This window comes from Garra rufa, chromosome 25 (genome assembly GCF_049309525.1).
Source record: "Garra rufa chromosome 25, GarRuf1.0, whole genome shotgun sequence".
Lineage (NCBI taxonomy): Eukaryota > Metazoa > Chordata > Actinopteri > Cypriniformes > Cyprinidae > Garra > Garra rufa.
This window is the reverse complement of record NC_133385.1, coordinates 28,105,571-28,133,509: the sequence shown is the minus strand read 5'-3', so window position 1 is coordinate 28,133,509 and position 27,939 is coordinate 28,105,571. Positions and strand designations below refer to the sequence as shown.

The following is a 27,939-nucleotide window of genomic DNA, read 5'->3' as shown; positions in this document are numbered from 1 at the left end:
TTTTTCAACGCTGAAAGCCGTTTTCTGTGAATGTGCAAGACTTCCGGTTCATTAGCGGCTGTACTAAAAGAATAACAAAGTGCAGTAAACGGTAAAACTGTTTCCACTACAAGCCAGTGTATTTATAATTAAGATAACACGTTAAAATAATATGGTAAGACATACCAATTTGCAATATCAAGCAGCAAAACGAGCTGAAGAGCTAAAAAATATGAGACAGGAAGCCAGACATTAAATTTACAAGTGACAGCGATAAAACGAAAACACCAATTAGTAAACAAAATTAGTAAAACTTGAACCAAAACTAAAAAAGAAAACGGAAAATATTAAGAAATAAAACCGAATTCAAAATAGGCCTAACAATAAAACTATAAAATGATCTCAATTATACTAAAATAACACTGGTTCGCAGAGATTTTCTGCATGTTTAATATCCTGAGCCGAATAAATAACAGAAGAAACCAACAGTCAAGATTGTAACTATGCTTCCCTCTATTGGTAAGAGTCTTCTACTGCAATCAGGATATTTACTGACTACAGCACACATTGTTTTAAAAAAATGTCCTTTCTTCTTATTATTATTTTTTTATTACACAAAAAAAAACAAAAAAAAACAGATTGTACCTCAGGTTTCATATACATTTATGCTTTCAAACTAGCAATAGACAGATCGATCTAACCGTAGTCTACTTAACACAAAGGTAATCCTATTACCATCTGTAAGTACCAAGCACGTATTTTATCTCTGTCCAGCTTGTCCTGCTGTCATTTTGGGTGTCACAACAAATACGAGCTGAACATACAATGATCATGAATTGGTCATAAAAGAAAATATGCACTTTCCTTTCCTCACTGGAACTGTTCAAGACGTCTTAGTGGGAATCCTCAATGTGAAGATGTTTGGAAGTGGCACTAAGAAGTGGTTTATCAAAAAGAATAAAAGACAGAGGACTAAAGGAAGAAAGCCTGTCAACAGGAAGAGAAAGAAATGGGTCGCTAGGGTCCTGAAGCAACATAGGGAGATGATCCTGAAGGAATTGGATGTCAACAAGGTGCTGCCGTACCTGGTGTATGACAAGGTGTTTTCTCTCGGGGAATACAAAGAGATACTGGGTCAAGACTCCAACAAGAAACGAGCAGAGCTCTTCCTGGATCAGCTGTCCCAGAAGGGCCCCTGTGCATTCAACGCCTTCTGCTCAGTGCTGGAGGAAGTGTGTCCTCACCTGCTTACCTGCTTCCTGCTGGATTGTGAAGGTAAGTGAGACTTTATAGGCTGTGTGTTTAGATCAAAGGTGGGCGAACCTCATGAAAACAGATCCAGGTCCCATTTCACTTCAAATTGTGAGTCTTTCTTTCTTTTTAAATGATTTTTAATGCAAAAATAGCAATAAATAATACTCCTAAATGTAGGCTTAACAGAGATGTTATCCTAAAATGACTATTAATACAAAAACAGCACAATAATTAATGCTCCTAAAGATTTTCATTTAAATAAATCAATATTTCTTATTATCAGATTTGTATGTAAAATATGACTTAAACATGAATTCTCTCAACATATTCGAGGTTGGCATTGGTAAAAATGTGGATCTTGCATCCATGCAAAGCCTCGGTGCCTTCACAAACACCTTTGCAAATCGCTGAGGTTTGTTATCTTAATCTAATCTTAAAGAGTAGTTAAAGCCACAGCCGACTAGCATGGAAGTATATAGACACCAACCAGGTCTGTATGGCCCACAAAGTCAGTTTAAGCCAGCGTGTCCCACTAAGAGCTGGCAGAAAATAGCCAGCTTAAATCCGCCCCTCTGAGGAGATTACCGGATAGACTGGGCGACAAGCAGTGAGGGGCAAAACCCAGCATATGGCCTCAAACTAACTGTCTAGGTTAAGCTTGTTGGCTAATTTAGCTTAATCTTGCAGTTTGATGTAGACAGATTAATGTGAGGATGATAAACAGGCCACATTATCAGGATAGCTGAGCTATTACTCAAGCTATAAGGGTCTTATGATTTATTCATGCAATTAATCAACCGTCTGTACCCTTATAGAAGACCTTGCTAGAACATTGTTAGCAATTTAACCCTCAGTCTTGTTTTACGGACGCTTTATGATTTTAAATCAACAGCTGTTTGATTTGGCACCTGAAGAGGGCGCTCGATATGTTTGGTAAAAAAGACCAGTACATTTACAGCCTCAGAGAGAATTAAAAAACAATAATGAAGTAAAAAGTTTTTTGTTTGTGCATTAAATAATTATTTTGTTTACTTCCCTTTAGCTATGGTAAACATATGACTTTTGAATGGAACAGTCTGCTAACACATTCACCAAAACAACACACATTTATATTAGCTATAAAGACGTTTGCTAACATTTGATAAGAAATTTAATTACCGAAATTTAACGTTAGTTCTTTGGAAAATGAACGTTCAAAAAGTTCGTTTGTTGCCTAAATGTGACCCTGGATTACAAAACCGTAAGGTTTTTTTTTTTTTTTTTTTTTTTAATTGAGATACATCATCTGAAACCTGAAAGCTGGTTTGTTAGCATATGCTGGTTAGGTAGGTTTTGATGGTTTTAGCGTATGTTGGTCCTTTGCTGGTTTATGCTAGTCCAGCTGGTTCAGTACCAGTCACTTTCATAACAAAAATTTACAGATAATGTACTCACCCCCTTGTCATCCAAGATGTTCATGTCTTTCTTTTTTCAGTCGTAAAGAAATGATGTTTTTTGAGGAAAACATTTCAGGATTTCTCTCTATATAATGGACTTCTATGGTGCCCCCGAGTTTGAACTTCCGAAATACAGCTTCAAATGGCTCTAAATGATCACAGCCGAGAAAGAAGGGTCTTATCTAGCGAAATGATTGGTTATTCTCTAAAAACATTTACAGTTTATATTTTTTTAAAATCTCTACACAGAGTACACACAGAGCTACACAAGACAAGCATTTGAGATTAAAAAGTACATAAATTGTAATTGTTTTTTAGAAAATAGCCAATCGTTTTGCTAGATAAGACCCTTTTTTCCTCGGCTGTGATCGTTTAGAGCCATTTGAAGCTGTATTTTGGAAGTTCAAACTCGGGGGCACCATAGAAGTCCTGAAATGTTTTCCTTAAAAAAAACATAATTTCCTTACGACTGAAGAAAGAAAGACATGAACATCTTGGATGACAAGGGGGTGAGCACATTATCTGTAAAAAAAAAATTCTAAATATTAAGAAAATCGCTTATAAAGTTGTCCAAATGAAGTTCTTAGCAATGCATACTAGACTAAAAATGTAATAATGTAATATTATTAAGATAATGTACTCACCCCCTTGTCATCCGAGATCTTCAGTTGTAAAGAAATTATGTAAATTATAAACATTCCATATAATGGACTTCTATGGTGCCCCTGATTTTGAACTTCCAAAATGCAGTGTAAATGCAGCTTCAAAGGGCTCTAAATGATCCCAGCCAAGGAAGAAGGGTCTTACCTAGCGAAACGATTGGTTATTTTCTAAAAATATTTACAATTTATATACATTTTAATCTCTACACAAGAGTACACACAGAGCTAGACAAGACGAGCATTTGAGGTTAAAAAGTATATAAATTGTATTTTTCTTAAATAACCCTTCTTTCATCGGCTGTGATGGTTTAGAGCCCTTTGAAGCTGCGTTTTGGACGTTCAAACTCAGGAGCACCATCGAAGTCCATTATATGGAGATAAATCTTGAAATGTTTTCATCAAAAAACATAATTTCCTTATGACTGAAGAAAGAAAGACATGAACATCTTGGATGACAAGGGGGTTTCAAAAGTTTCAAAAAAAAAACTTTCAGAATTTTTGTTTTGAAAGTGAACTACGCCTTTAAGACTGGTTTTGTGGTCCAGGGTCACAAATGTAAACAACGAACCAGTGTACGTTTGCTTATGTGTGATATACAATAATGTTTCTTCTTCAAAAGATTGGATTATCCTTTGATTTAGCAGACGTTTAATGCATTTCTTAAATGAACTATTTTGTTTGATAGCCATTAGATCCGAAACACGTTCTTTCTTACTGACCGAATCATTCCAAAACACTTCAAATGATTCATTTCAGACAGAGTGCCAAATGAATCATCATTACATTCAAATACAGCATCGAAGTAAACTTTTCAAAGGTGTCTGAAAGATATTTGTTTCCTAAAAGTAGAAGTTTCTATGTGACGTTATTCTCACACAGATGGCTCAGCTGGAGGAAACAAGAAGCAAGGACAAACTAAACCAGCGCAAAGCCAAGAGAACGCGCTGTCCAAGGGACAAGACGCGGTTTGTTTTCTACCTATGTACACAGACCCACTTTTTGACACAAGGTAAGATTTCTCATCCCTTGCACTGTAATTGCCGCAATCTGTCCCCCCAGCTCCCCCTGAGTCGTTTTGCATAATGAATGAGAGCCTGAAAGGGCCTAATACTCTAGTTCTATATAGAGCACGATGTCAGGCTTTAAACTACTGGTTAAAAAGCTATTTAATATTGTTTTAAGTTGTGGTCACATTTAGGTTAGCTAACATAGAATGTTCTGTTTTGTGAGCTGTGCTCAGAAGGGGAGAGTGGGGATGGTTGCAACAAGGGGCAGTTGCAACATCCCTTTTTTCTTCAAGCAGGAATAAGATACAGTGATAATATTCATACTGCACATGCTTTATTGGCCCCTCAGACACATGTGACCATTCCTTGTACAAAAAATAATTTTCATGGTAAAAGAGTATTTTTTTTTTTTTAAGATAAGATTTTTGGTCAAGTTGTTTGTGTGACGCATTTGTAAAAACATTTTAATCAGTGCTTTCTGAGCTTCTAATAGGCATAGCTAGCGTGTGTCAATGATATTGTGTCAAGCTAATATACCGATTTTATCATGGCTATCACTGTAGGGACCCAGCATGCTGTCCCTTGCTACAACATTGATTTAAAAGCTTGCCATAACATTACATACAGTCAAGCCTGAAATTATTTATACCCCTGGCAAATTCTGACTTAGAATTTAGAAGTTTTTACTAGGGATGCACCGAATCCAGATTTTTGGGGTTCGGCCGAATACCGAATCCACTGTTTAAGATTCGGCCGAATCCGAAACCGAATACCGAATCCTACTCGCATCCTTAATCACACGTTTTTAGCTGTGACTGTCCAGCTGCCGTACCTGAAGTTGCTGCATTTTGGCTGCTGTCTGTAGATTCCTTCATGCACAACTCGTATTCTTTTGGATGTTTTAGACGCAAATGTTTTAACATCGGCGATATGTTGTGTACTGCTTAGGGTCCTTGCCACCACTAGACAAATTGGCATTGCAAATTGAACATAAAGCTCGACTTGAATCGCCTTCTTTTGGTTGAAAGTACTGCCAAACAAAACTTTTTTTGCTTACGAGTTCCATTTTCAGATTCTTACAGCCTACTACATTCGAACGGGTCGTATGTAAACACCTTCACGTAATCAACGGCCGTGTGACGTCGTAGTGCAAGTCTAGGGTTCGGTTTCGGTGGAAAATAAATCTAAGGTTCGGCCGAAACCAAACCCCGCAAAAAGCCCAGGATTCGGCCGAATCCGAATCCTGGATTCGGTGCATCCCTAGTTTTTACTTTTATTTAACAAGCATGTTTTTTCTTTGTTTGTTTGTTTTTAGAAATGACACAGACATCTCCCAGAAGATAAGACAATGTACAAGAGGCATCATTGTGGAAAAAAATATTACTCATCTTTTTTTTCCACTTGAAAAAAAAAGTGGCATGTCCCAAATTCATACCCTTCTCAATAATCAATAGAAAAGCCTTTATTGGCTATTACAGCAATCAGACACTTCCTATAATTCCTGACCTGATTTGTGCATGTCTCCACTGGTATTTTTGCCCATTCATCTTTAGCGATGAGCTCCAACTCTTCAGGTTGGAGGGTCTCCTTGCCATCACCCTGATCTTTAGCTCCCTCCACAGATTCTCAATTGGATTTAAGTTAAGCAAAATGTTAATGTTTTTGTCTGCAAACCTTTTGCTGTGTGTTTTGTCCTTTTTCATGGTGCTGTTTACTGTGATTAGGTTCCCTGGTCCACCGGCTGAAAAACACTCCCAAAACATTAGGTTCCCACCACCATGTTTGACAGTGGGGATGGTGTTCTTAAGGGTTGAAGGCTTTTCCTTTTGACAATTGAAGAATTGAATTTTTATTTAATCTGACATAAAACAGAAGACCAAAAGTCTTCTTCTTTGTCCAGGTGAGCATTTTCAAAGGCCAAGCAGGTTTTGTGTGCCTTATCTGGAGAAGTGGTGTCCTCCTTGGTCTGCGTCTGTGGAACCCAGTGGTGTGCAGTGTCCGTTGGACTGTCTGCCTTGAGATGTTGCCACCAGCAGAGCCCAGATTCATCAGGATGGCCTTGATGGTGATCCTTGGATCCTTTTTTACCTCTCTCACTATCCTCCTGGCCAGCACAGGTGTCACTTTTGGCTTCCGACCACGTCCTCTGAGATTTTTCACAGTGCAGAATGTCTTGTATTTTTAATAGTACTTTGCACTGTAGCCACTGGAACTTCAAAACATTTAGATATGGTCTTATAGCCCTTTCCTGACTTGTGAGCAGCCACAATGTGCAGCCGCAGGTCCTCAGTGAGCTCCTTTGTCTTAGCCACGACTGTCCACAAACCAACAGCAGAGAGCTTCTGTTTTTCACCTGTTGAGTTGATTAAAACAGCTGTTCCCAATGAATCAGGGTAATTAGGATGCTTTAGAACAGCTTGGACTATTTGGAATGGTATAGAACTTTGGATTTTCCCAAAGACTGTGACAGTTTGCAAAGGGTATGAATAATTTTGGACATGCCACTTTTTGTTCAAATGTAAATAAAAGCTGAGAAATATTTTTTTCCCACAATGATGCCTCTTGTACATCGTCTTTTTATCTTTTGGGAGAAGCATGTGTCATTTCCAGTAAAAAAAAACTTGCTTGTTGAATAACAGTAACTTTAAGTCAGAATTTGCCAGGGGTATGAATAATTTCGGGCTTGACTGTAATTGTAATTTTATAATAATAATAATAATCAACCCCTTTAATAGTTAGGTATCTCTCCTTTTTTAAGTAAATAGCTTAAAAATCTACGTGTTACTTAAGAATGTTTTTCATTTACTATTCTTTGTTTTTATACAGCCAATTTACCTTATTGCACAAATAATAAAAAAAGAAATTGCAAAATGATTTAATTACATTTTATTGAATGTTGCAACTGTCCCCTCAAGTGTAAATTGTACGTATATTATCATATGTACACATGTTGCAGCAATATGGGACAGACAGTAGCTGACAGATGTAGCTTTATTTTATTAAACTTTCGGCTTTCTAATACAAACAGTATCTGAAACTAGAAACTAAAGGAAATGCAAAAAGTGTTGCAAACGTCCCTACTCTCTCCTTCTATATAGGGTTTGCACTTATGTCAGAATTTGTTCGGTTGCCCTTATATGCGGCCATATTGGCGATACTCAGATGTTAACAACAGCATGGACTGCACGGTTAATGAACTACTGAATACGTTGTTCTGCTAATTTCTGCTCTAAACTATGGAAAAAAAGATGTGGAAGCTGCTAAATCCTACATACAAGCAGTATTAATTAAGATATTAGCCTAATATTTCACCTATCTGACCGGAAATGATAAGCACAAACATGAATGTTGTCGAGATTCTTGCCCTGGAAATCCTGGTTCAGTTTGGCCAACCACAAACGCCTTTTGTTCCTCAAACAGTTTTTTGCACTCTTCTCCTTGATTTGTTACAACTTTTGGCAGTCTATAGCACTCCAAATATTTTTCCCGCTTTGAACAATTAGTGCAGCCCAAAACATAATAATTGACCATTTTCAGCTGAAATAATCAGCAAAACATGCAAGTGTTCTTCGTTTCAGTAGCACTGTTTACGTTCAGTGCCAATATGGCCGAATGATGACACCTTGTAAAAACACTCTATTTACAATAAATTTTTTTGTCTGAATAATTTCACTGAAATTTTGTCAGTAGTAGGTGTCACAGTGGGTGTTGGAAACAACGAGAACAGGCAAAGTGGGAGTTTTTGCTTGGCATCAACACATTTGGATAGATAGGCAGAGGTGCTGAGGATGCTGCCGTTTGTCTCTTTTGATGTGTGAATCCCGTCTCATCAGTCTTCCGTATTTCTAGAGTCTCTGGAGACGTTGACCTTTTCTGTTCGGGATGCTTATCAAGCCTGAAGGAATGTCCGCATTTCTGTGCCCTTTCAGTGGCATTTCTTTATTTGTTTAACTGCAGATATCGTACATAAAAGGCATGCAGTAATTAGTATAATGCAATGTGTATCTGCCGCTCATGGCACAGCAGAAAAAGAATTAGTATTTCACAGAAGTTGTGAATGTGAGTTTGCAGTCTGAAGTGAATTTGATGTGATTAAAACCATCTTTCCAATGAGCTGCAGAGAAAACACAACACAACCGGGGTTGTCTGGTTCTGTTAGTGTATCAGGAACATAGCCTACAGCGCAAGCAGTGTAATCTAATTTCACAAAATGAGTTGGTTCTTTTCAGTGGATTAAAAACAAACAAATGCAAACCAATTAATAATAATATTTTTAATTATAATAAATTAAAAATAAAATGCAAACCAATTAATAAGAATATTTTTCAAAAACTTAAAGTATAAGCCGCTTTGTCCTAATACACTGTAAAAAGTGAAGAGTTGGATCAACTTAAAAAAAATTACTTCAATTGGTAACACCTAAAAAATTTAAGTTGATTGAACTAAGATTATCTAAGTGTGGTCAATCACACTTAAATAATCTTAGTTCAATCAACTTAAATTTTTTAGGTGTTACCAATTGAAGTAATTTTTTAAGTTGATCCAACTCTTCACTTTTTACAGTGTATGAGCTGGGTTTTTTCACACAGTTGAATTACTGGTTTGAATCAGTCTGTTAATTCACTCACTAAATCAATCATTACAGAATAAACATCTGAATCACTTATTGCAAATCATCATTTTAGATGTCTGTCCTGAAATTAAACCAGTTCTTTGTATTTTTAAGTAATATTTATGTGTTTATGTAACTTAAAAGTCAATAATGACTGGTTGTTTGTATGACAGTGTGTAGGTAAAGATACAAGTTTGGAAAAAATGTTAATAAGTGATATTTTAATTAAACAAAATCTGGTTGCCCACTGTATAAAAGGTATATACTTATTCTTCATGGGCTATTTGCTCACTCGTTCACAATCAGTGTTGTTGTTAACTAAACTAAAACTAAAAAGATGAACAAATCTGTTAAGTTAGTTTAAATGAAGCTGAAATAAAATATAAATATTATATTTTAAATATTAAAACTGCACTAAACGAAACCAACTGAAATAGGTTTGAATTGAAGTACTACAATTACTGAGATAAAACTATTACTGAAATTTATGGAAGCCCATTTCCACCACTGATTTTTTATTTATTTATTTTTTTTGCAATTGCAATTTTTTTTTACATCTCAGAATGTATTTTTTTTTTTAGAGTTGTTTGATATAAACTCACATTTGCAAGTTATAAAGTCAGAATTGCATGATGAATTCTGAGATATAAAGTCGCAATTCTGAGAAATGAAGTGAGATATAAACTTCCATGAAGAAATTTTGTCAGAATTGTGAATTTTTATTTACATTTTTTCTCGCAAATGCAAGTTTATATCTTGCAATTCTATTTTTTTCTCAGAAATGCAAGATATAAACTCACATTTGCGAGAAATAAAGTCAGAATTGTTTGTTTTTATCCCTATTTTTCCTCGCAAATGTGAGTTTCAGACTTTTTTCACACAATTCTGACTTTTTTTCTTAGAATTGCGAGAAATAAAGTCAAAATTGTAAGTTTTTATGTCTATTTTTTCTTGCAATTGCGAGTTTGTATCTCGAAATTCAGATTTTTTTTGCAAATGCGAGTGTATATTTTGCAATTCTGACTTTTTCATGCAATTCTTTCTCAGAACTATGAGATATAAACTCGCAATTCTGATAAATTAAGTCAATATTGTGATTCTTCATCTGTTTTTTCTCGCAAATATGAGTTTATATCTTGCAATTCTTTTCTCAGAAGTGTGAGATATAAACTCAAAACTGCAAGAAATAAAGTCAAAATTGCAAAATTTTTATCTATATTTTTTCTTGCAAATGTGAGTTTACATCTCACAATTCAGATTTTTTCATGCAATTCTGAACTTTTTTTTATCAGAAGTGTGAGATAGAAACTCAAAATTGCAAGAAATAAAGTCAAAATTGCAAGTTTTTATCTACATTTTTTTCTTGCAAATATGAGTTTACATCTAATTCAGACTTTTTTCACATAATTCTGACTTTTTTTCTTAGAATTACGAGAAATAAAGTCAAAATTGTACGTTTTTATGTCTATTTTTTTCTTGCAAATGTGAGTTTGTATCTCACAATTATGAATTTTTTCGCAATTGCGAGTTTATATCTTGCAATTCTGGCTTTTTCATGCAATTCTGACTTAGAACTATGAGATATAAACTCGCAATTCTGATAAATGAAGTCAATATTGTGATTTTTCATCTGTTTTTTCTCGCAAATATGAGTTTACATCTAATTCAGACTTTTTTCACATAATTCTGACTTTTTTTCTTAGAATTACGAGAAATAAAGTCAAAATTGTACGTTTTTATGTCTATTTTTTTCTTGCAAATGTGAGTTTGTATCTCACAATTATGAATTTTTTCGCAATTGCGAGTTTATATGTTGTAATTCTGGCTTTTTCATGCAATTCTGACTTAGAACTATGAGATATAAACTCGCAATTCTGATAAATGAAGTCAATATTGTGATTTTTCATCTGTTTTTTCTCGCAAATATGAGTTTACATCTAATTCAGACTTTTTTCACATAATTCTGACTTTTTTTTAGAATTACGAGAAATAAAGTCAAAATTGTACGTTTTTATGTCTATTTTTTTCTTGCAAATGTGAGTTTGTATCTCACAATTCTGCGAGTTTATATCTTGCAATTCTGGCTTTTTCATGCAATTCTGACTTCTTAGAATTATGAGATATAAACTCGCAATTCTGATAAATGAAGTCAATATTGTGATTTTTATCTATTTTTCTCACAAATACAAGTTTATATCTTGCAATACTTTTTTTCTCAAAAGTGTGAGATATAAACTCAAAATTGCAAGAAAATAAAGTCAAAAATTTTTTAGAGTTTTATCTATATTTTTTCTTGCAAATGTGAGAAAATTCTGACTGTTTTAATGCAATTCTGACTTTTTTCTCAGAACTGTGAGATATAAACTCAAAACTGCGAGAAGTCATGTCAGAATTGCATTTTTATCTCTATTTTTGTCTTCCAAATGTGAGTTTCTCACAATTCTAACTTTTTTCTTGCAATTCAGTTTGTCGCAATTCTGACTTTTTCCTCAGAACTGTGAGACAGAAACTCGCAATTGTGAGTTAAGTGCAATTTTGAGGTAAAAAAAAAACACTTGCGAGTTTATAGCCTGTAATTCTGACTTAACTCACAATTATGTTAATTATGTTATAAATGTTATAAAATCACAATTACATGATCAAACTCGCAATTTCACAATTCTGCGAAAAAAGTCAGATTTGCACATTTATCTCGCAATTCTAACTTTACAACTCACAATTTGCGAGTTTATATCCTGCAATTCTGATGTTTTCTTAGAATTGTGTTTATATCACTAATTCTGACTATATAACTCGCAACAGAGAATATGACAGGACATTGTCTGTTTTTACAGATTTTGTTCTTACAGTGTCAAAGCTAATTTAAAATATTAACAAACACTATAACTGTACATAGTATTTAATACTAAAATAACACTGCCAAATAAAGTTAAACCCTTAGTGTTGAGCATTCTATTAGATTCCTTTTGGATTGGTTCAAATTATTATGTTCAAATATGTTGCATATCTTTATTCCTACACCGTGTTAATTATGTGATGAAATGAGGGCTATATTTTGTTTTTCTGCACTGAGTGTCCTGTTGCCACGTACATCAGAATTTTTGCTTTGACTGTGAATACTTGCTGACATCACTGCTACAAGTTTGCTTATCTCATCTCCCTTATGTAAACCAGCTTCACCTGTCTGTGTAATAGGACGACAGTGCATCTGTTTGTTGCTTGTATACGGCCATAATTGGACGGCACATCAAAGCCGCGTCTCATGCTCTTCTTTTAAGCTTGAAGAGTCTTGACAAGCACCAATACATCATTTAAGGCTAGGGAAAGTGCGCTGAGACTCGAGATGTAGTATGCATGAGAAAGAGAGAGAGAGTAAAGCTGGCCAGAGGCTTTGGCAGTCGTGCCGCGTGAAGCTGCTTCATTTGTGGTGTCAGCGTGCTGTTAGATCAGGAGTCTATAGCTGACAGTCATTGTGTGTGTATAAGTGAGTGGGACAGGACACGAACAGAGCCTGCAGGCCGCGGGACACTAGAAGAGAGAGATGTGTGTATGTGAGGTGTCTGTACATGCTGTGATGATGGAAGACGAGGTAAAAATAGGAGATGGGGCCTTCACCTAGCAAGTGTTGAATTAAATGGAGAATGCATTTTAATTTCGGTGTGCAGAGTTGTAATTTGAATTCAATGAATAAGAATTAAAATAAAAGGAAGGCAGTTTTTAATTTAATTTTTACAGTATGAATGACTGAAAAACCTTATCATACACAAACGGGACAATTCCAGGAAAAAAAAAAAACACATGATATGACATGATATTAACAACTGTTTGAAATGCTATCAATATTAATGTAATTAAATCTTTTAAATTATATATATATATATATATATATTTATATTTATATTTATATATTTTTTTTAACCAAAAAAATAATAAATAAAAATAAATAAATAAACTTGCAATTGCGAGTTATAAAGTCAGAAATAAATAATACATATTTATTTATTTATTTATTTATTTAATTAATTAATTTATTTATTTATTTATTTTGGTTAAATGGTTAAAATGGTTTGGTTGAAAAAAATATGTATATATATATATATAAAAATTAAAGTTTTTTAGAATTATGCATGTATGGTTTTGATACGTATCGTTTTTTTTTTGTTTATTTATTCTCTTTTTTAAATATTATGTTCTGTTATAATATATATTACATTCCATATTACATAATTTATATTTAAATTATATATTTAATGTTTAAAGTAATGTAATTAAAATATATAATTAGAATATGTTAAATAAATATATATTTAATTAAATAAAAATAGATACAATATATTACTAAATAAAATAAAATAAATACTTATATTTAATTATATATATATATATATATATATATATATATATATATATATATATACTGACAACTAAATTAAAATCTGTGTTTTTATTTTATTTTATTATCATGCTATTTTAATTGTAGATACATATATATATATTTATTTATTTATTTTAATCGTGCATATCTTAACTAAAAATCAATTTCTTTTTGCATTGTAAAATTTTATAATATTCAAATATATAATTAACATATTTACATTGACTGTATATACGTGTATTTTATATTAAATTAATATTAAATATGTAAATTAAATGTAAAATGAGCTGTATTGTAATAAAATTAAATATATTTAATAAAATGTATTCATGAGAAATATTCATATTGTTGAAAAACGTAAATATGTTTAAAATGAAGAAAAATGTATAATATAGGCCTACAAATACATAATTAACATATGTAAATTAACTATATAACTGTATTTATATAATAGTATATTTTAATTATAGATCCATTTTGGTTTTTCATTCTAGATTCTTTTTGAATTGTAACATTTTATAATATACAAATATATAATTAACATATGTAAATTAACTGTATTTAATATTACATTAATATTAAATATGTAAATGATATGTAAAATTAGCTGCATTTTAATCAAATTAAATATATAATATATATATATATTAATATAATATATATATATTAATGAAATTTATTTTTTGAGATAAATATTCATTTTGTTGAAATATGTAAATATATTTCAAGTGAATAACTATATATCTGTGTTTATATAATAGTATATTTTAAGTATAGATCAATTTTGGATTTTCATTGTAGACTCTTTTTGAATTGTAACATTTTATAATATACAAATGAATGATGCATATAAATATATAATTAACATATGTAAATTAACTGTATTAAATTAATATTAAATATGTAAACGATATGTAAATGATATGTAAAATGAGCTGCATTTTAGTAAAATTAAATATATTTCATGAAATTTATTTAAGAGAGAAATATTCATTTGAAATATGTTGAAATATGTAAAATGAATAATCTGTGTGTATATTTAATTGTATATATATATATATATATATATATATATATATATTTTTTTTTTTTTTACTTTCATTGTAGATTCTTTTTTATTTAAAAAAATAAATATTAAATACTGTTATATACGGGTAATTTACATAATTTAATTAAATTATGTAAATTAACCATATATAACAGTATTTAATATTTAACTCAAATTAAACATATTTAATAAATATATTTGAAATAAATATATAAATACATTTATTTTATATAAATAAATCTAAACATACTAAATAAATTATAGTAAATTACATCTATGTATTTTATTTTATTACTTACATATTTTATTTATAGATTAATTTTGGAATGTAATATATAAAAATATCATTAGAATATGTAAATGTAATACAATATTCAATACATAATATTTTAATTATGAAATAATAAAAAAAATTCACACTTTATAATATTGCTTGTAAAACTTTTTTGACTTGCAAACAAAATGCAAAATTTGTTAAATTCCTTTGAACTTCAAAGGAATCAAATTCTCATATTCCAAATTTTCCCCAACCCTAGAGTCGCATATGGAGTCGTGTTTTGTGCACAGATAGTCATGGCCCTGTAAAATCAGGCTAGATCCAATCTGGGCTTGAAATAGAGGACGTGGGCTTGCGGTGGGGGAGGACAGACATCGCAAAGATGAATCTCAGTGAGGTGAAGGCACACTCAGGCGTATTGTTGGCTAAAGTAGGCCTCCTTTACGTCTGACTGACAGCAAAGTCATCATGGAGACGACAGTGCCTCTGGTTTGACCCAGAGCTGCAACACACATCAAACACACAGTCACTGACGTGGCAATATGACAAAATCATTTTGGGTCACACAAGTTACAGACAGACACACAAAGGAGCCGGACACGGTTACGGCACACAGCAGAGAGGCATGATCATGGACAGCATGAAGGGAGCGCAGCGTTACCGACACTATATGTAAGTACACCGTTTACGACAATGTAGAGGTTTCAGGGAAGTTCAAGGGAAGGTCAAGGTTTGTTTGAAGTGTGTAGGAAAATGAAGAACAGTGTTGAATATGCATGAAGAGTGCAAGTACGGACTGCAAGAACATCTAATTCCTTATGATATTTTATATTTACATATATACATATTTATAAGGTGAAGTTATATAACCTATGGAGTAACGTACGTGCGGTGAGTCTCTCGGCTGACTTTTTCCACTCAAATAGATTTGTATAAAGCCACAATCTGAGCAAATGATGCATGAGTGCCTGGGGATTGTCATGTTTTATCAAAACGTGTGTTTTCGAATAGAGTAAACACAGCTTTTAGCTAAACAATGTCTTTACAAATGTTGGAGAATGAGGCTAACAGGGCAGTTTGTTTGTTTGTGGAAGTAGGACACATCCCGCCTCCAGCTCGGCTTTGTGACATTTGAATACAAATGTAACTATTGTGTGTTTTTTTGGCGTCTTGTTTGGCTGTTGTATGTGTGGCTCATGGTGCATGCTGACAAACAAATGTCAAATCAAAATTCTGCATAGATACTGATTTAAAGTAACACAAGGGTGAGTAACATGATGCTCATTTTTTTTTTGTTTGGAATTTAGAAATTTTATTAAATATCCACTCACAATCACTTGATTACACCTTTTCTATGATGAGCTTGTTTTTAGAAAATAATCATTAAGATGTGTAAGGTTCACCCAAAAACAAAAATGTGCCTAAAATTTACTTACTCTTCAAGTTATACAAGATGTAGATGAGTTTGTTTCTTCATCAGAACAGATTTGGAGAAGTGTATCATTACTTGCTCACCAATGGATCCTTCAGAATGAGAGCCGTCAGAATGAGAGTCTAAACAGCTGATAAAAACAACACAATAATCCACAAGTAATCCAAAAGCTACAAAAGAAATTTGTAAGAAACAAATACATCTTTAAGACATTTTTAACTTGAAACCATTGCCTTGAGTCCTCTATCCATAATATTGCTTACTCCATTGAATCAGGAAAGAAATATGCAAAAATCAAGCACTGTTTATAAGCAAAACTGTTCAAAGCAAGTATGTTTGTACATTTTGATATAAGTGGACAACAGAAAATTTACTTTTTTAACTGGAAGAAACTTTATTATTAAATATTGACTCGTATTTTGACCAGAAGTGACAGTTTAGAGTTAAATTGTTTTCTTAATGATGGATTTGTTTCTTACAAACATGCATTTTTTCAATGACAATGACTTGATTACACCTTTTTTATGATGAGCTTGTTTTTAAGTTCAAAACTTTTTAGAACATAATAATTCAGATGTGTAAGGTTCACCCTAAAATGAAAATGTGCTGAAAATGTACTCATCCTCAGGCCATCCAAGATGTAGATGAGTTTGTTTCTTCATTAGGACAGATTTGGAGAAATGTATCTTTACATCACTTGCTCACCAATGGATACTTTGTAGTGAATGGGTGCCGTCAGATTGAGAGTCCAAACAGCTGATAAAAACAACAGTAATCCACACTCCAGACTATCAATTAATGTCTTGTGAAGAGAAAAGCTGTGCATTTGTAAGAAACAAATACATCTTTAAGACATTTTTAACTTGAAACTATTGCCTTGAGTTCTCTATCCATAATATTGCTTACTCCATTGAATCAGGAGAGAAATATGCAAAAATCAAGCACTGGTTATAAGTAAAACTGTTTAAAACAAATATGTTGGTATATTTTAATATAAGTGGACAACATAAAATTAACTTTTTTCACTGGAAGAAGCGTTATTATGGATTATTGACTCCATATTTTATATTTTGTATATCTATATCTCTATTTTGACCAGAAGTGAGAGTTTAGAGTTAAAAAGTTTTCTTAATGATGGATTTGTTTCTTACAAACATGCAATTTTTCAATGACAATGACTTGTTGTAACGCCAGGCCAGCAGAGGGAGCCCTTACTCACTCTGACTGTTACTGATCCCTCTGCTTCCTTCTGTGGTAACTTCCTGTTTGTCAGCCATTTAAGGAGGGCCATGCCAATCAGGCCCTCGCGAAGTATTGTTTTGCTGTAGCGGACTCTACTAAGTGTTTTCTCCTGTTTCATTGCCTTGTTTTTTGCCACGGTTTTGTTTCATGGTCATAGTTTTGTTTCATAGTCATAGTTTTTCTTTGTTTCATTGTTTTGTTTTATTTGCTACTTTGGACTGCTCACTTGGATTTTGACCCACGCCTGTCTATTGGATTACGCTTTTGTCTTGCCTTCATGTTCCTGTTTGCTGGTATTTGACCCTGCCTGTTTGACAACGATCTGTTCAATAAAGCTAGCATTTGGATCTTCAACGCTGCCGTCGAGTCCTGCTTGTTACAGAATACTTCGCCTACCACAGATCCAGCAGCTTTTTCAACACAGATCACCATCAACCAGACCCAGCAGTTTCTGAACATCAAGCCAATATGAGTACAGACGCCAAGTTAATCCGTCTTCGTCAAGGAAATTCTTCTATTGAGTGCTACGTGGGGGACTTTGTTGAACTGGCACATCATACTACTTTCGATGAGGTATGTCTTATGATATTTTTCAGAGGAGGACTTTCTGAGCCAATTTATTCCCTCATGCCTTTTCCCGAATCTACTTGGACTTTAGAACAATATATTGACTTTGCACTTCGTTTGAGTGGTTCCTTGTTTACTGTGGGGGTTGTGGATGAGGAACCATGCCACCCCACAGTAACCACAACACAACAGTGCTTTCACGTCCCCACTGTCATGTCTGGAATTGTTCAAGTCATGTCTGCCAAGCCAAGTCCTACTCACGTCACATCTGCTAAGCCTGCTACCAAGTCACAGCCTTCCCACGTCACACCTGCCAAGCCAAAGTCTGCTCACATCATGTCTGCCAAGCTACAGCCTCCTCACGCCATGCCTGCCGCTCCAGGGCCTGCTCACGCCATGCCTAAGCCTGTTCACAAGATGGCCGCCCTTCCAGAGCCACTACACAAGATGGCCGCCACGCCTGAGCCTGTCGCCAAGATGGCCACCACGCCTGAGCCTGTCGCCAAAATGGCCGCCACCCCAAAGCCTGTTCACAAGATGGCTGCCGTCCCAAAGCCTGTTCACCAGATGGCTGCCAGCCCAGAGCCTGTACCCAAAATGGCCGCTACATCCACGCTTCATCGTGTTGTTTCAAGATGGTTGGCCTCCAGCATAGAGTATCCACCACTGCTGTCAGCGCGAGCAGCTGGTCTCCCTAAACTCACGTCAGCCCAGCCAGCACCCACTAGCGTCATGTCAACCAAGCCAGCACCACCTTATGCCACTTCAGTCAAGCTACAGCCTGTTCACGTCATGTCTGCTGTTCCTGCTAAGTCAAGTCACGTCGCAGCTGAGGTTCATGTGACAGGTCAAGCTGCAGCTGCTCCAGCAAAGTCAAGCCACGTCGCAGCTGTTCCAGCTAAGTCAAGCCAAGCCACAGTGTTTCCTTCAAAGCCAAGTCAAGTCACAGCTGTTTCCCCAAAGCTAAGCTAAGTCAAGTCACAGCTGTTTCCTCAAAGCCAAGTCAAGTCACAGCTGTTCCTTCAAAGCCAAGTCAAGTCACAGCTGCTCCCTCAAAGCCAAGTCAAGTCACAGCTGTTCCCTCAAAGCCAAGTCAAGTCACAGCTGTTCCCTCAAAGCCAAGTCAAGTCACAGCTGTTCCCTCAAAGCCAAGTCAAGTCACAGCTGTTCCCTCAAAGCCAAGTCAAGTCACAGCTGTTCCCTCAAAGCCAAGTCAAGTCACAGCTGTTCCCTCAAAGCCAAGTCAAGTCACAGCTGTTCCTTCAAAGCCAAGTCAAGTCACAGCTGCTCCCTCAAAGCCAAGTCAAGTCACAGCTGTTCCCTCAAAGCCAAGTCAAGTCACAGCTGTTCCCTCAAAGCCAAGTCAAGTCACAGCTGTTCCCTCAAAGCCAAGTCAAGTCACAGCTGTTCCCTCAAAGCCAAGTCAACTCACAGCTGTTCCTTCAAAGCCAAGTCAAGTCACAGCCATCCCTTCAAAGCCAAGTCAAGTCACAGCTGTTCCCTCAAAGCCAAGTCAAGTCACAGCCATCCCTTCAAAGCCAAGTCAAGTCACAGCTGTTTCCCCAAAGCTAAGCTAAGTCAAGTCACAGCTGTTCCCTCAAAGCCAAGTCAAGTCACAGCTGTTCCTTCAAAGCCAAGTCAAGTCACAGCTGTTCCCTCAAAGCCAAGTCAAGTCACAGCCATCCCTTCAAAGCCAAGTCAAGTCACAACCGTTCCTCTGACATCAAGTCAAGTGATGCCTGATCCTCCGGTGTCAAGTCAAGTCAGGGCTACACTTTCAGTGCCAAGACAAGATACAGCAGTCCTCCATGAGTCAAGCCAAGATACAGCTGTTGGGCGACTCCCGGAACATAATAATTCAGATGTGTAAAGTTCACCCAAAAATTTAAATGTGCTGAAAATGTACTCATCCTCAGACCATAAAAGATGTAGATGATTTTGTTTCTTCATCAGAACAGATTTGGAGAAATGTATCTTTACATCACTTGCTCTTCAAAGGATACTTTGAAGTGAATGGGTGCCATCAGATTGAGAGTCCAAACAGCTGATAAAAACATCACAATAATCCACAAGTAAACTCCAGTCCATCAATTAACGTCTTGTGAAGTGAAAAAAATGTGCATTTGTAAAAAAAAAACAAATCTATCTTTAAGACATTTTTAACTTGAAACCATTGCCTTGAGTCGTCAATTCATAATATTAATTTCTCCAGTGAATCAGGAGAAAAATATATAGAAATCAAGTACCATTTACAAGCAAAAACAGTCCAAAACAAATATGTTGGTGTATTTTGATGTGAGAAGACAACAGAAAATGGGCTTTTTTTTCACTGGAAGAAGCTTTGTTATTGATTATTGACAGTTTAGAGTCAAATCGTTTTCTTAATGATGAATTTGTTTCTTATAAACCTGCAATATTTCACAACAAGATTTTAATTGATGGACTGGAGTGGTGTGGGTAACTTGTGGATTATTGTGAAGTTTTTATCAGCTGTTTGGACTCTCATTCTGATGGCACCCATTCACTGCAGAGGACCCATTGGTGAGCAAATGTAATGTTAAATTTCTTCAAATCTGTTTTTTGGAAAGTCATAGAGATAGTATCATGTACTACCAAGTCAAAAGTTTTTAAACAGTAAGAAGTCTCTTCTGCTTTGCAAGCTTGCAAAAACAGTAAAATTGTGAAATATTTTTACTATTTAAAACAACAGTATTTTATTTGAAGGTATTTTCAAATGTAATTTATTCCTGTGTTTTCAAAGCTGAATTTTTAGCATTATTACTCCAGTCACATGATCCTTCAGAAATCATTCTACTATTCCGATTTGCTGCTCAAAAAATTTGTATTATTATTATTATTGTTATGTTGTTGTTGAAAACAGCTGAGTAGATTTTTATCAGGTTTCTTTGATGGATAGAAAGTTCAGAAGAACAGAATTTATCTGAAATAGAAATATTTTGTAAAATTATAAAGGTCTTCATCACTTTTGATAAATTTAAAGCATCCTTGCTAAATAAAATTATTAATTTCTCCCAGCCAATAAGATTTGAGGACCAGAAAGAACTGTTGTATAAAGTTACATCAAATATAACATAATGAGATTTTGCCCTCAGACAAAACTATTTGCTCTGAAACAAATAATAGATTTATAAGACCAAAGACTGCTCATTAGATTTAGCCCGAATTATATCTCACGTTTAACCACTATAGAGGCATTTAGAGCCAGCAGCAAATTCCAGAAGATCTCTTTTGATGGGTTAATGAACGCTGAACGGTCGCTGATGCCCTCGAGCTCATATCTCCAAAAATAGATGTTATTTTTATTAATAAACCTAACACACTCTTAAAACTACAATCTGTGACACGAAAACAGTATTATTTATAAAATTAAAGTGGATATGGGCGTCCACCATGACACTCGCTGTGAGAAATCCTGCAAGTAGTGGAGTGATACAAAATGGTTGGAGTGCTGTTATCATTAGAATATCGCACTCCTCTGAGCCAATCAGATTCAAGGACCAGAAAGAACTGTTGTATAAATGTGTGTATATATACATTCAAGCCCGAATTTATTCATACCCCTGGCAAATTCTGACTTTAAGTTACTTTTATTCAACCAGCAAGTTTTTTTTATTAGAAATGACACAGATGTCTCCCAGAAGATAATAAGACGATGTACAAGAGGCATCATTGTGGAAAAAATGATTACTCATCTTTTATCAGTGGCATGTCCAAAAATATTCATACCCTTCTCAATAATCAATAGAAAAGCCTTTATTGGCTATTACAGCAATCAAACGCTTCCTATAATTGCTGACCAGCTTTTTGCATGTCTCCACTGGTATTTTTGCCCATTCATCTTTAGCGATGAGCTCCAACTCTTTCAGGTTGGAGGGTCTCCTTGACAACACCCTGATCTTTAGCTCCCTCCACAGATTCTCAATTGGATTTAAGTCAGGACTCTGGCTGGGCCACTGCAAAACGTTAATGTTTTTGTCTGCTAACCATTTCTTCACCACTTTTGCTGTGTGTTTTGGGTCGTTGTTGTGCTGAAATGTCCACTGGTGCCCAAGGCCAAGTTTCTCTGCAGACTGCCTGATGTTGTTGTTGAGAATTTTGATGTATTGCTCCTTTTTCATGGTGCTGTTTACTGTGATTAGGTTCCCTGGTCCACCGGCTGAAAAACACCCCCAAAACATTAGGTTCCCACCACCATGTTTGACAGTGGGGATGGTGTTCTTAGGGTTTAAGGCTTCTCCTTTTTTACGCCAAATGAAGGCTACATCTTTGTGGCCAAACAATTCAATTTTTGTTTCATCTGACCATAAAACAGAAGACCAGAAGTCTTCTTTTTTGTCCAGATGAGCATTTGCAAAGACCAAGCGGGCTTTTTTTTTCACAGTGCGAAACGTCTTGTATTTTTTAATAATACTTTGCACTGTAGCCACTGGAACTTCAAAACATTTAGATATGGTCTTATAGCCCTTTCCTGCGCAGTAGCAGGTCCTCAGTGAGCTCCTTTGTCTTAGCCATGACTGTCCACAAACCAACAGCAGAGAGCTTCTGTTTTTCACCTGTTGAGTTGATTAAAACAGCTGTTCCCAATGAATCAGGGTAATTGGGATGCTTTAGAACAGCTTGGACTATTTGGAATGGTATAGAACTTTGGATTTTCCCATAGACTGTGACAGTTTGCAAAGGGTATGAATAATTTTGGACATGCCACTTTTTGTTCAAATGTAAATAAAAGCTGAGAAATATTTTCTCTACAATGCCTCGTCTACATCGTCTTATTATCTTTTGGGAGAAGCCTGTGTCATTTCCGGTCAAAAAAAAACTTGCTGGTTGAATAAAAGTAACTTTAAGTCAGAATTTGCCAGGGGTATTAATAATTTTGGGCTTGACTGTATATATATAGTTGTAGTCTTCATTCACATCTATAGAAGTTACTTATGACTATGATGACTTTCGCTTCTAAACACCCCAGAAATTGTTTAAATTGGTAAAAAGTTTTTCAAAATCAAATGAGAGCACCATGAATATGAAGACTACCCTGACATGTTTTAAACTAGTTTTTTAAAGATTTTCCCTTTACTTTATCACACACTCTCTTATTCATCATTGACCCACAAATCTTCTCTCAGTCTCATGCACACACACCCAAACTCTTGCTGAATAGAAACCCAATTGATTTATCACCGGCTCAGGTCCGGTGTTGTACGAGAGGATATGGTATTTATCTGTTGGTCTCTCACTTTGTCTGTGTCCGTCTAATAGTTTTCAGTTTCTTGCTGACTTGGAGCAAATGTGCTGTTCTAAATCATAGACCAAAGCCGGTCTCCACTGGACCGAGCAGCCATAAAAGGACCGGGTCTGGCTGGGCTTATCCTTGACCATCACCGTTAACTACTATAATGATTTCCAATTATAGAGTTCTGTTGTGGAGCAAATGCATTAAATTAGGTATGCAGTTAGATTAGGTTTTTGCTAGCGTTGTGTTTTCGTTACACCGCGTGTGGGTTGAAAGTTAGCAAACGTATAACTTAATATTCAGTGGCTGTGAGGCAACTGCAGTGGGCAATAGAGATACAGTAGCAGATGAAGACGTGCACTTTGCAGATGCTTTGATCCAAGCGTCCTGTGCTCAGTAACATTTAATGCTACATTTCACTTCAGGCCTCTTTTTGAGCTCTGTAAGCAACATAAGCAAATATCTCCGTTGAAAGTGAAGGATTTTGCTCATTTAATAGGCTAATGGCAGAAGATCTAAGTTCTTACAGACTCTCACATTCATTTTGCAGATAAAAAACGTCTGCTTTCAGATATGATTTCATGCTACATTTCACTCCAAGGCTCCTTTTGAGCTGCTTTATGTGAAATAAAATGAAACTGAAGTGAAATTTATGTGTTGAAAGAAAAGATTTCGCTTGTTTTGTAGGGTAATGGCTAAAGTCGTAGTTTTCTAAGTAACTCTCATGTCTGCTTTAAGGATGCTTTGATCAAACGGTCTCCGTGCGGTTGGTAAAAAAATATTTCATGCTGTGTTTCACTTCAAGCCTCTTTTTGAGGTATTATTGAAACACCATCAGCAAAATAAATTAAAATAGTCTTGTTGAAAGAGAAAAATGTAGCTTGTTTAGTAGACTAATGGCTAAATTAGTTATCTAGCACCTTACGGACATTTAATAAATGACATGTGACCCTGGACCACAAAACCAGTCTTAAGTAGCACAAGTATATTTGTAGCAATAGCCAACAATACATTGTATGGGTCAACATTATTATTATCGATTTTTCTTTTATGCCAAAAATCATTAGGATATTAAGTAAAGATCATGTTCCATAAAGATATTTTGTAAATTTCCTACCATAAATATATCAAAACTTAATTTTTGATTAGTAATATGCATTGCTAAGAACTTCATTTGGACAAATTTAAAGGCGATTTTCTCAGTATTTAGTATTTGTTGCACCCTCAGATTGCAGATTTTAGAAATGTTAGTATTTAGTCCCCATTGACTTCCATAGTATGAAGTCAATGGCTACCAGCAACTGTTTGGTTAAACTAAGCTGCACAAAATTATTTTCTTCCTTAGTATTTTTAGTATAAATATAAAAAAAAATCTTGAATCAAGATGCATTTACTTGACAAGTAAAATGACTTAAGATATTACGTCTTGTATTCTGCAGAAAATTATTTATTTATTTTTTTTGGCTTAAAACAAGCACAAATATTGTTTTATTGGCAGATATTTTTGCTTGTTTTCAGCAAAAACGCACAAAATTTTGATTTTTTTTTTTTTCAGAAAACAAGACATAATTTCTTAATTTTGCTAACTAAGGAACATTTTGTGTTATATTTCACTTTAAGCCTCTTTCTGAGGTGATATTTTTGGTCAGAAAACACCTTTAGCTTGTTTCGTCGAGTAACCAGCAAACGTGTTTTACAACATAATCAAACTTGTAACCATTTTACAAACTCTCACATGCATTTTGCTGATCTCTAAGCTTTTGGTTACAAATTTAATGCTACATTTTGCTTCAGGCTTTTTTTCCATTTCATGAAATGTGAGATAAGCTAAATAAATGTTTGTTGAATGTGTCAGAAAAATAATCTTAATTCAAAAACTAAACCAGAATATTTTTCTTGCCCCACTGGCAGATATTTTTGTATTTTTTTTTTATTTATTTATTTTTTTTTTTTTTAGAAAACAAGACATAATACCTCAAGTAATTTTACTTAAATAAATGCATCTTGATTCAAAATTTTCTAGATATCTATACTAGAAAAGACAAAAATACTATATAAATAATTTTTTGCATTGCATTTGTATCCTGTTAAGTTTAAGTTCATTTAAAATTTCTATTTTGCTTTCTAGTTCTAATTCTATTTTATTTCAGTCTCTGTGCAGTTGTGTTATATTTCACTTTAAGCCTCTTTCTGAGGTCATATTTTGATCAGAAAACACATTTAGCTTGTTTCGTTGAGTTGTTTCACGTTTTACAACATAATCAAACTTGTAACCATTATGCAAACTCTCACATGTTTTTTGCTGAGTTACAAATCTAATGCTACATTTTGCTTCAGGCTTTTTTCCATTGCACGAAATGTGAGATAAACTAAATAAATGTTTGTTGAATGTGTCAGATTTTGCTTGTTTGGCAGTCGAACCGTTGAATATCTTAATTGGCGGCGTAAAACACCATGAAATGTGAGCTTTAAGCATCTTCATGTTTTTCCTACATCCCAGCCGTGGAGAATTCAGCTCATTATTGGTTAAAAATAACCAGACTGAAATCCTAGTCTGTCAGGTTAGCAAAGAAAAGAAGGAGAGTAAGGAAGATTAAAGCTACGCTCGGCGGATGACTCACCTCACGGCACACTGGGAAAAAGCACTGCGACAGCGCTGAAGTGTGACACCAAGTGTGTGTTTAAAGAGAAAAAAGAGTGTGCGTGTTAGTTTACGCATGCATTAGCGAATGAAGTGTTGTTGTTTGAATATGTTGCTGCGTTAGCACTGTTCGAGTTGAATGGGTGTGTGTTTTTGTGTCGGGACGGGCGAATCGCACGCTCTCGTGTGCATATGTTGGAACCTCCCTCTCTTGTGTCTCTAAGTGTGTCCTCTCTCCTGGTGCAGTGAGCTCATGTGTGAAGGACCGCCTTCTTTTTTTACCTCATTTCTCCTCTTTGTTCTGCTTGCGAAAAGTCATAAATCACACCGCCCCAGCTAGAGAGGGTTCTTGCTGCTCGGGTCCAACTCTCCCTCCTTGGGGAGCGAGCTTTGAATCTTATAACCCGTTCCTGGACCACATTTTTCTGTTTGTGGAAGACCAAAGAAGGAGGGCACTCCTAACTTGTCCTATTTCATGGTGATGTGCTCTCCACATCACGCTGGTGTAGCTGCCGCCAAGCTGGGCTTGGGGAAGAAAGGTCCTTGACCAACTTAGATTGGTGGGCGTCCTGAAATAGATCTGTGAATGTTGTTTGAATTTGTGTCCTATATAGAGGGAATGAGACGATGTCCCGTACAAATGAGTGCTGGGAGAAGGCCTGCCTTGTGTGTTGAATATTTATGATGCATTTTACTGGGCATTTGCAATTAAGCGGCATTGTAAATATTGCTAGATGTTCATTAAGGGCTGGTCGCACCAAGGACTATACATTTTTAATAATTGTGATTCTGTGAGAACAGAGACGTCCACACCACTGCTATCCACCTTATTTTTCAATGCAAAACCTAGCTATTTTTTGTAAATGTGCTAGACTTTTGATTCATTTGCCAATATAGGTGAATAACTACAAGAATTAAAGGGTTAGTTTAACCAAAAATAAGCATTCTGTCATTAATTATAAATCCTCATGTTCTTACCAACCCATAAGACCTTCGTTTATCTTCAGGCAACAAATTAAGATATGTTTTATGAAATCTGAGAGCTTTCTGACCCTGCATAGACAGCAACGTTTGCATAAATTAAATATATACAGTGCCTCGCAAAAGTATTCATACCCCTTCATTTTTTTCACATTTTGTTTTGTTGCAGCATTATGTTAAACTGCTTTAAATTACTTTTTTTTCCTACATCAATCTACATCTCATACACCAAAATGACAAAGCACTGAACAGGTTTGTAACAACTTTGCAAATTTATTAGAAATGAAAAACTGAATCCCGTTGCATAAGTATTCATACCCGTTTCTGGGACACTTGAAATTTAGCTCAGGAGCATTCATATTGCTTCTAGATGTTACTACACTTCGAGTGGAGTTAAACTGTGGCAAATTCATTTAAATGAGTATGATTTAGAAAGGCACACATCTCTCAGAAAAGATGTAGATGCATATCAGAGCAAAAACCAAGTCCTGAGGTCAAGATAACTGCCTGTAGAGCTCAGTGACAGACTTGCGTTAAGGCAATGAACTAGGGAAGAGTTCAGAAGCATGTAGCCTCCATTATCCATAATGGAAGACGATTGGAACAACTAGGACTCTGCCAAAATGTCTGCCAGCCCCCGTCCAAGCTGACAGCTTGAGAGGTGAAAAAGTGAGGCAAAGAATGGCAGATAATTGCCAAATGCAGATGTGCAAAGCTTGTCACATCATACCCAAAAAGACTTGAGGCTGTAAAGGTGCTTCAACTATGTACTGAGTTAAGGGTATGAATACTTATGCAATGTACTAATTTCAGTGTTTTATTTTTAATACATTTGTAAAATTTGCAAATCTGGTTTTTGCTTTGTCATTATTATGGTGTATGGATTGTAAATTGATGTGGGGAAAACAAATTTTAAAGCAGTTTAACATAATGGTGCAACAAAACAAAATGTGAAAAAAATGCACTGTATTTTTCCTTAAAAAGTGATTTAGTCAAGAGCAGTGAGAGCTTTTCTCTCTTTTGTTGTTTGATTGCCATGAATGACAGACAGCACTCAATATTTATATTGAGCACTCAATTGAAAATGTACACATCACTATGTATCACTCAGGTTCGGAAACCCTTGTTGGTCCAAATAAAGAAGGTACGGACTTATCTTTCATGTTTAGCGAATC

The 27,939-nt window shown here is 35.0% G+C and overlaps 1 protein-coding gene across 1 annotated transcript in view; it reads left to right on the top strand.

The window, feature by feature from the left end:
- Window positions 1-789: 789 nt before the first annotated feature.
- The window catches only part of LOC141301427 (uncharacterized), a 150,447-nt gene continuing 123,297 nt past the window's right edge, over window positions 790-27,939 (top strand). Inside the window, exons 1-2 of the mRNA XM_073831657.1 lie at window positions 790-1,254; window positions 4,211-4,340. Coding sequence (XP_073687758.1) covers window positions 834-1,254; window positions 4,211-4,340 — 551 coding nt within the window. The 5' untranslated portion in view covers window positions 790-833. The remainder of the gene's footprint in view (window positions 1,255-4,210; window positions 4,341-27,939) is intronic.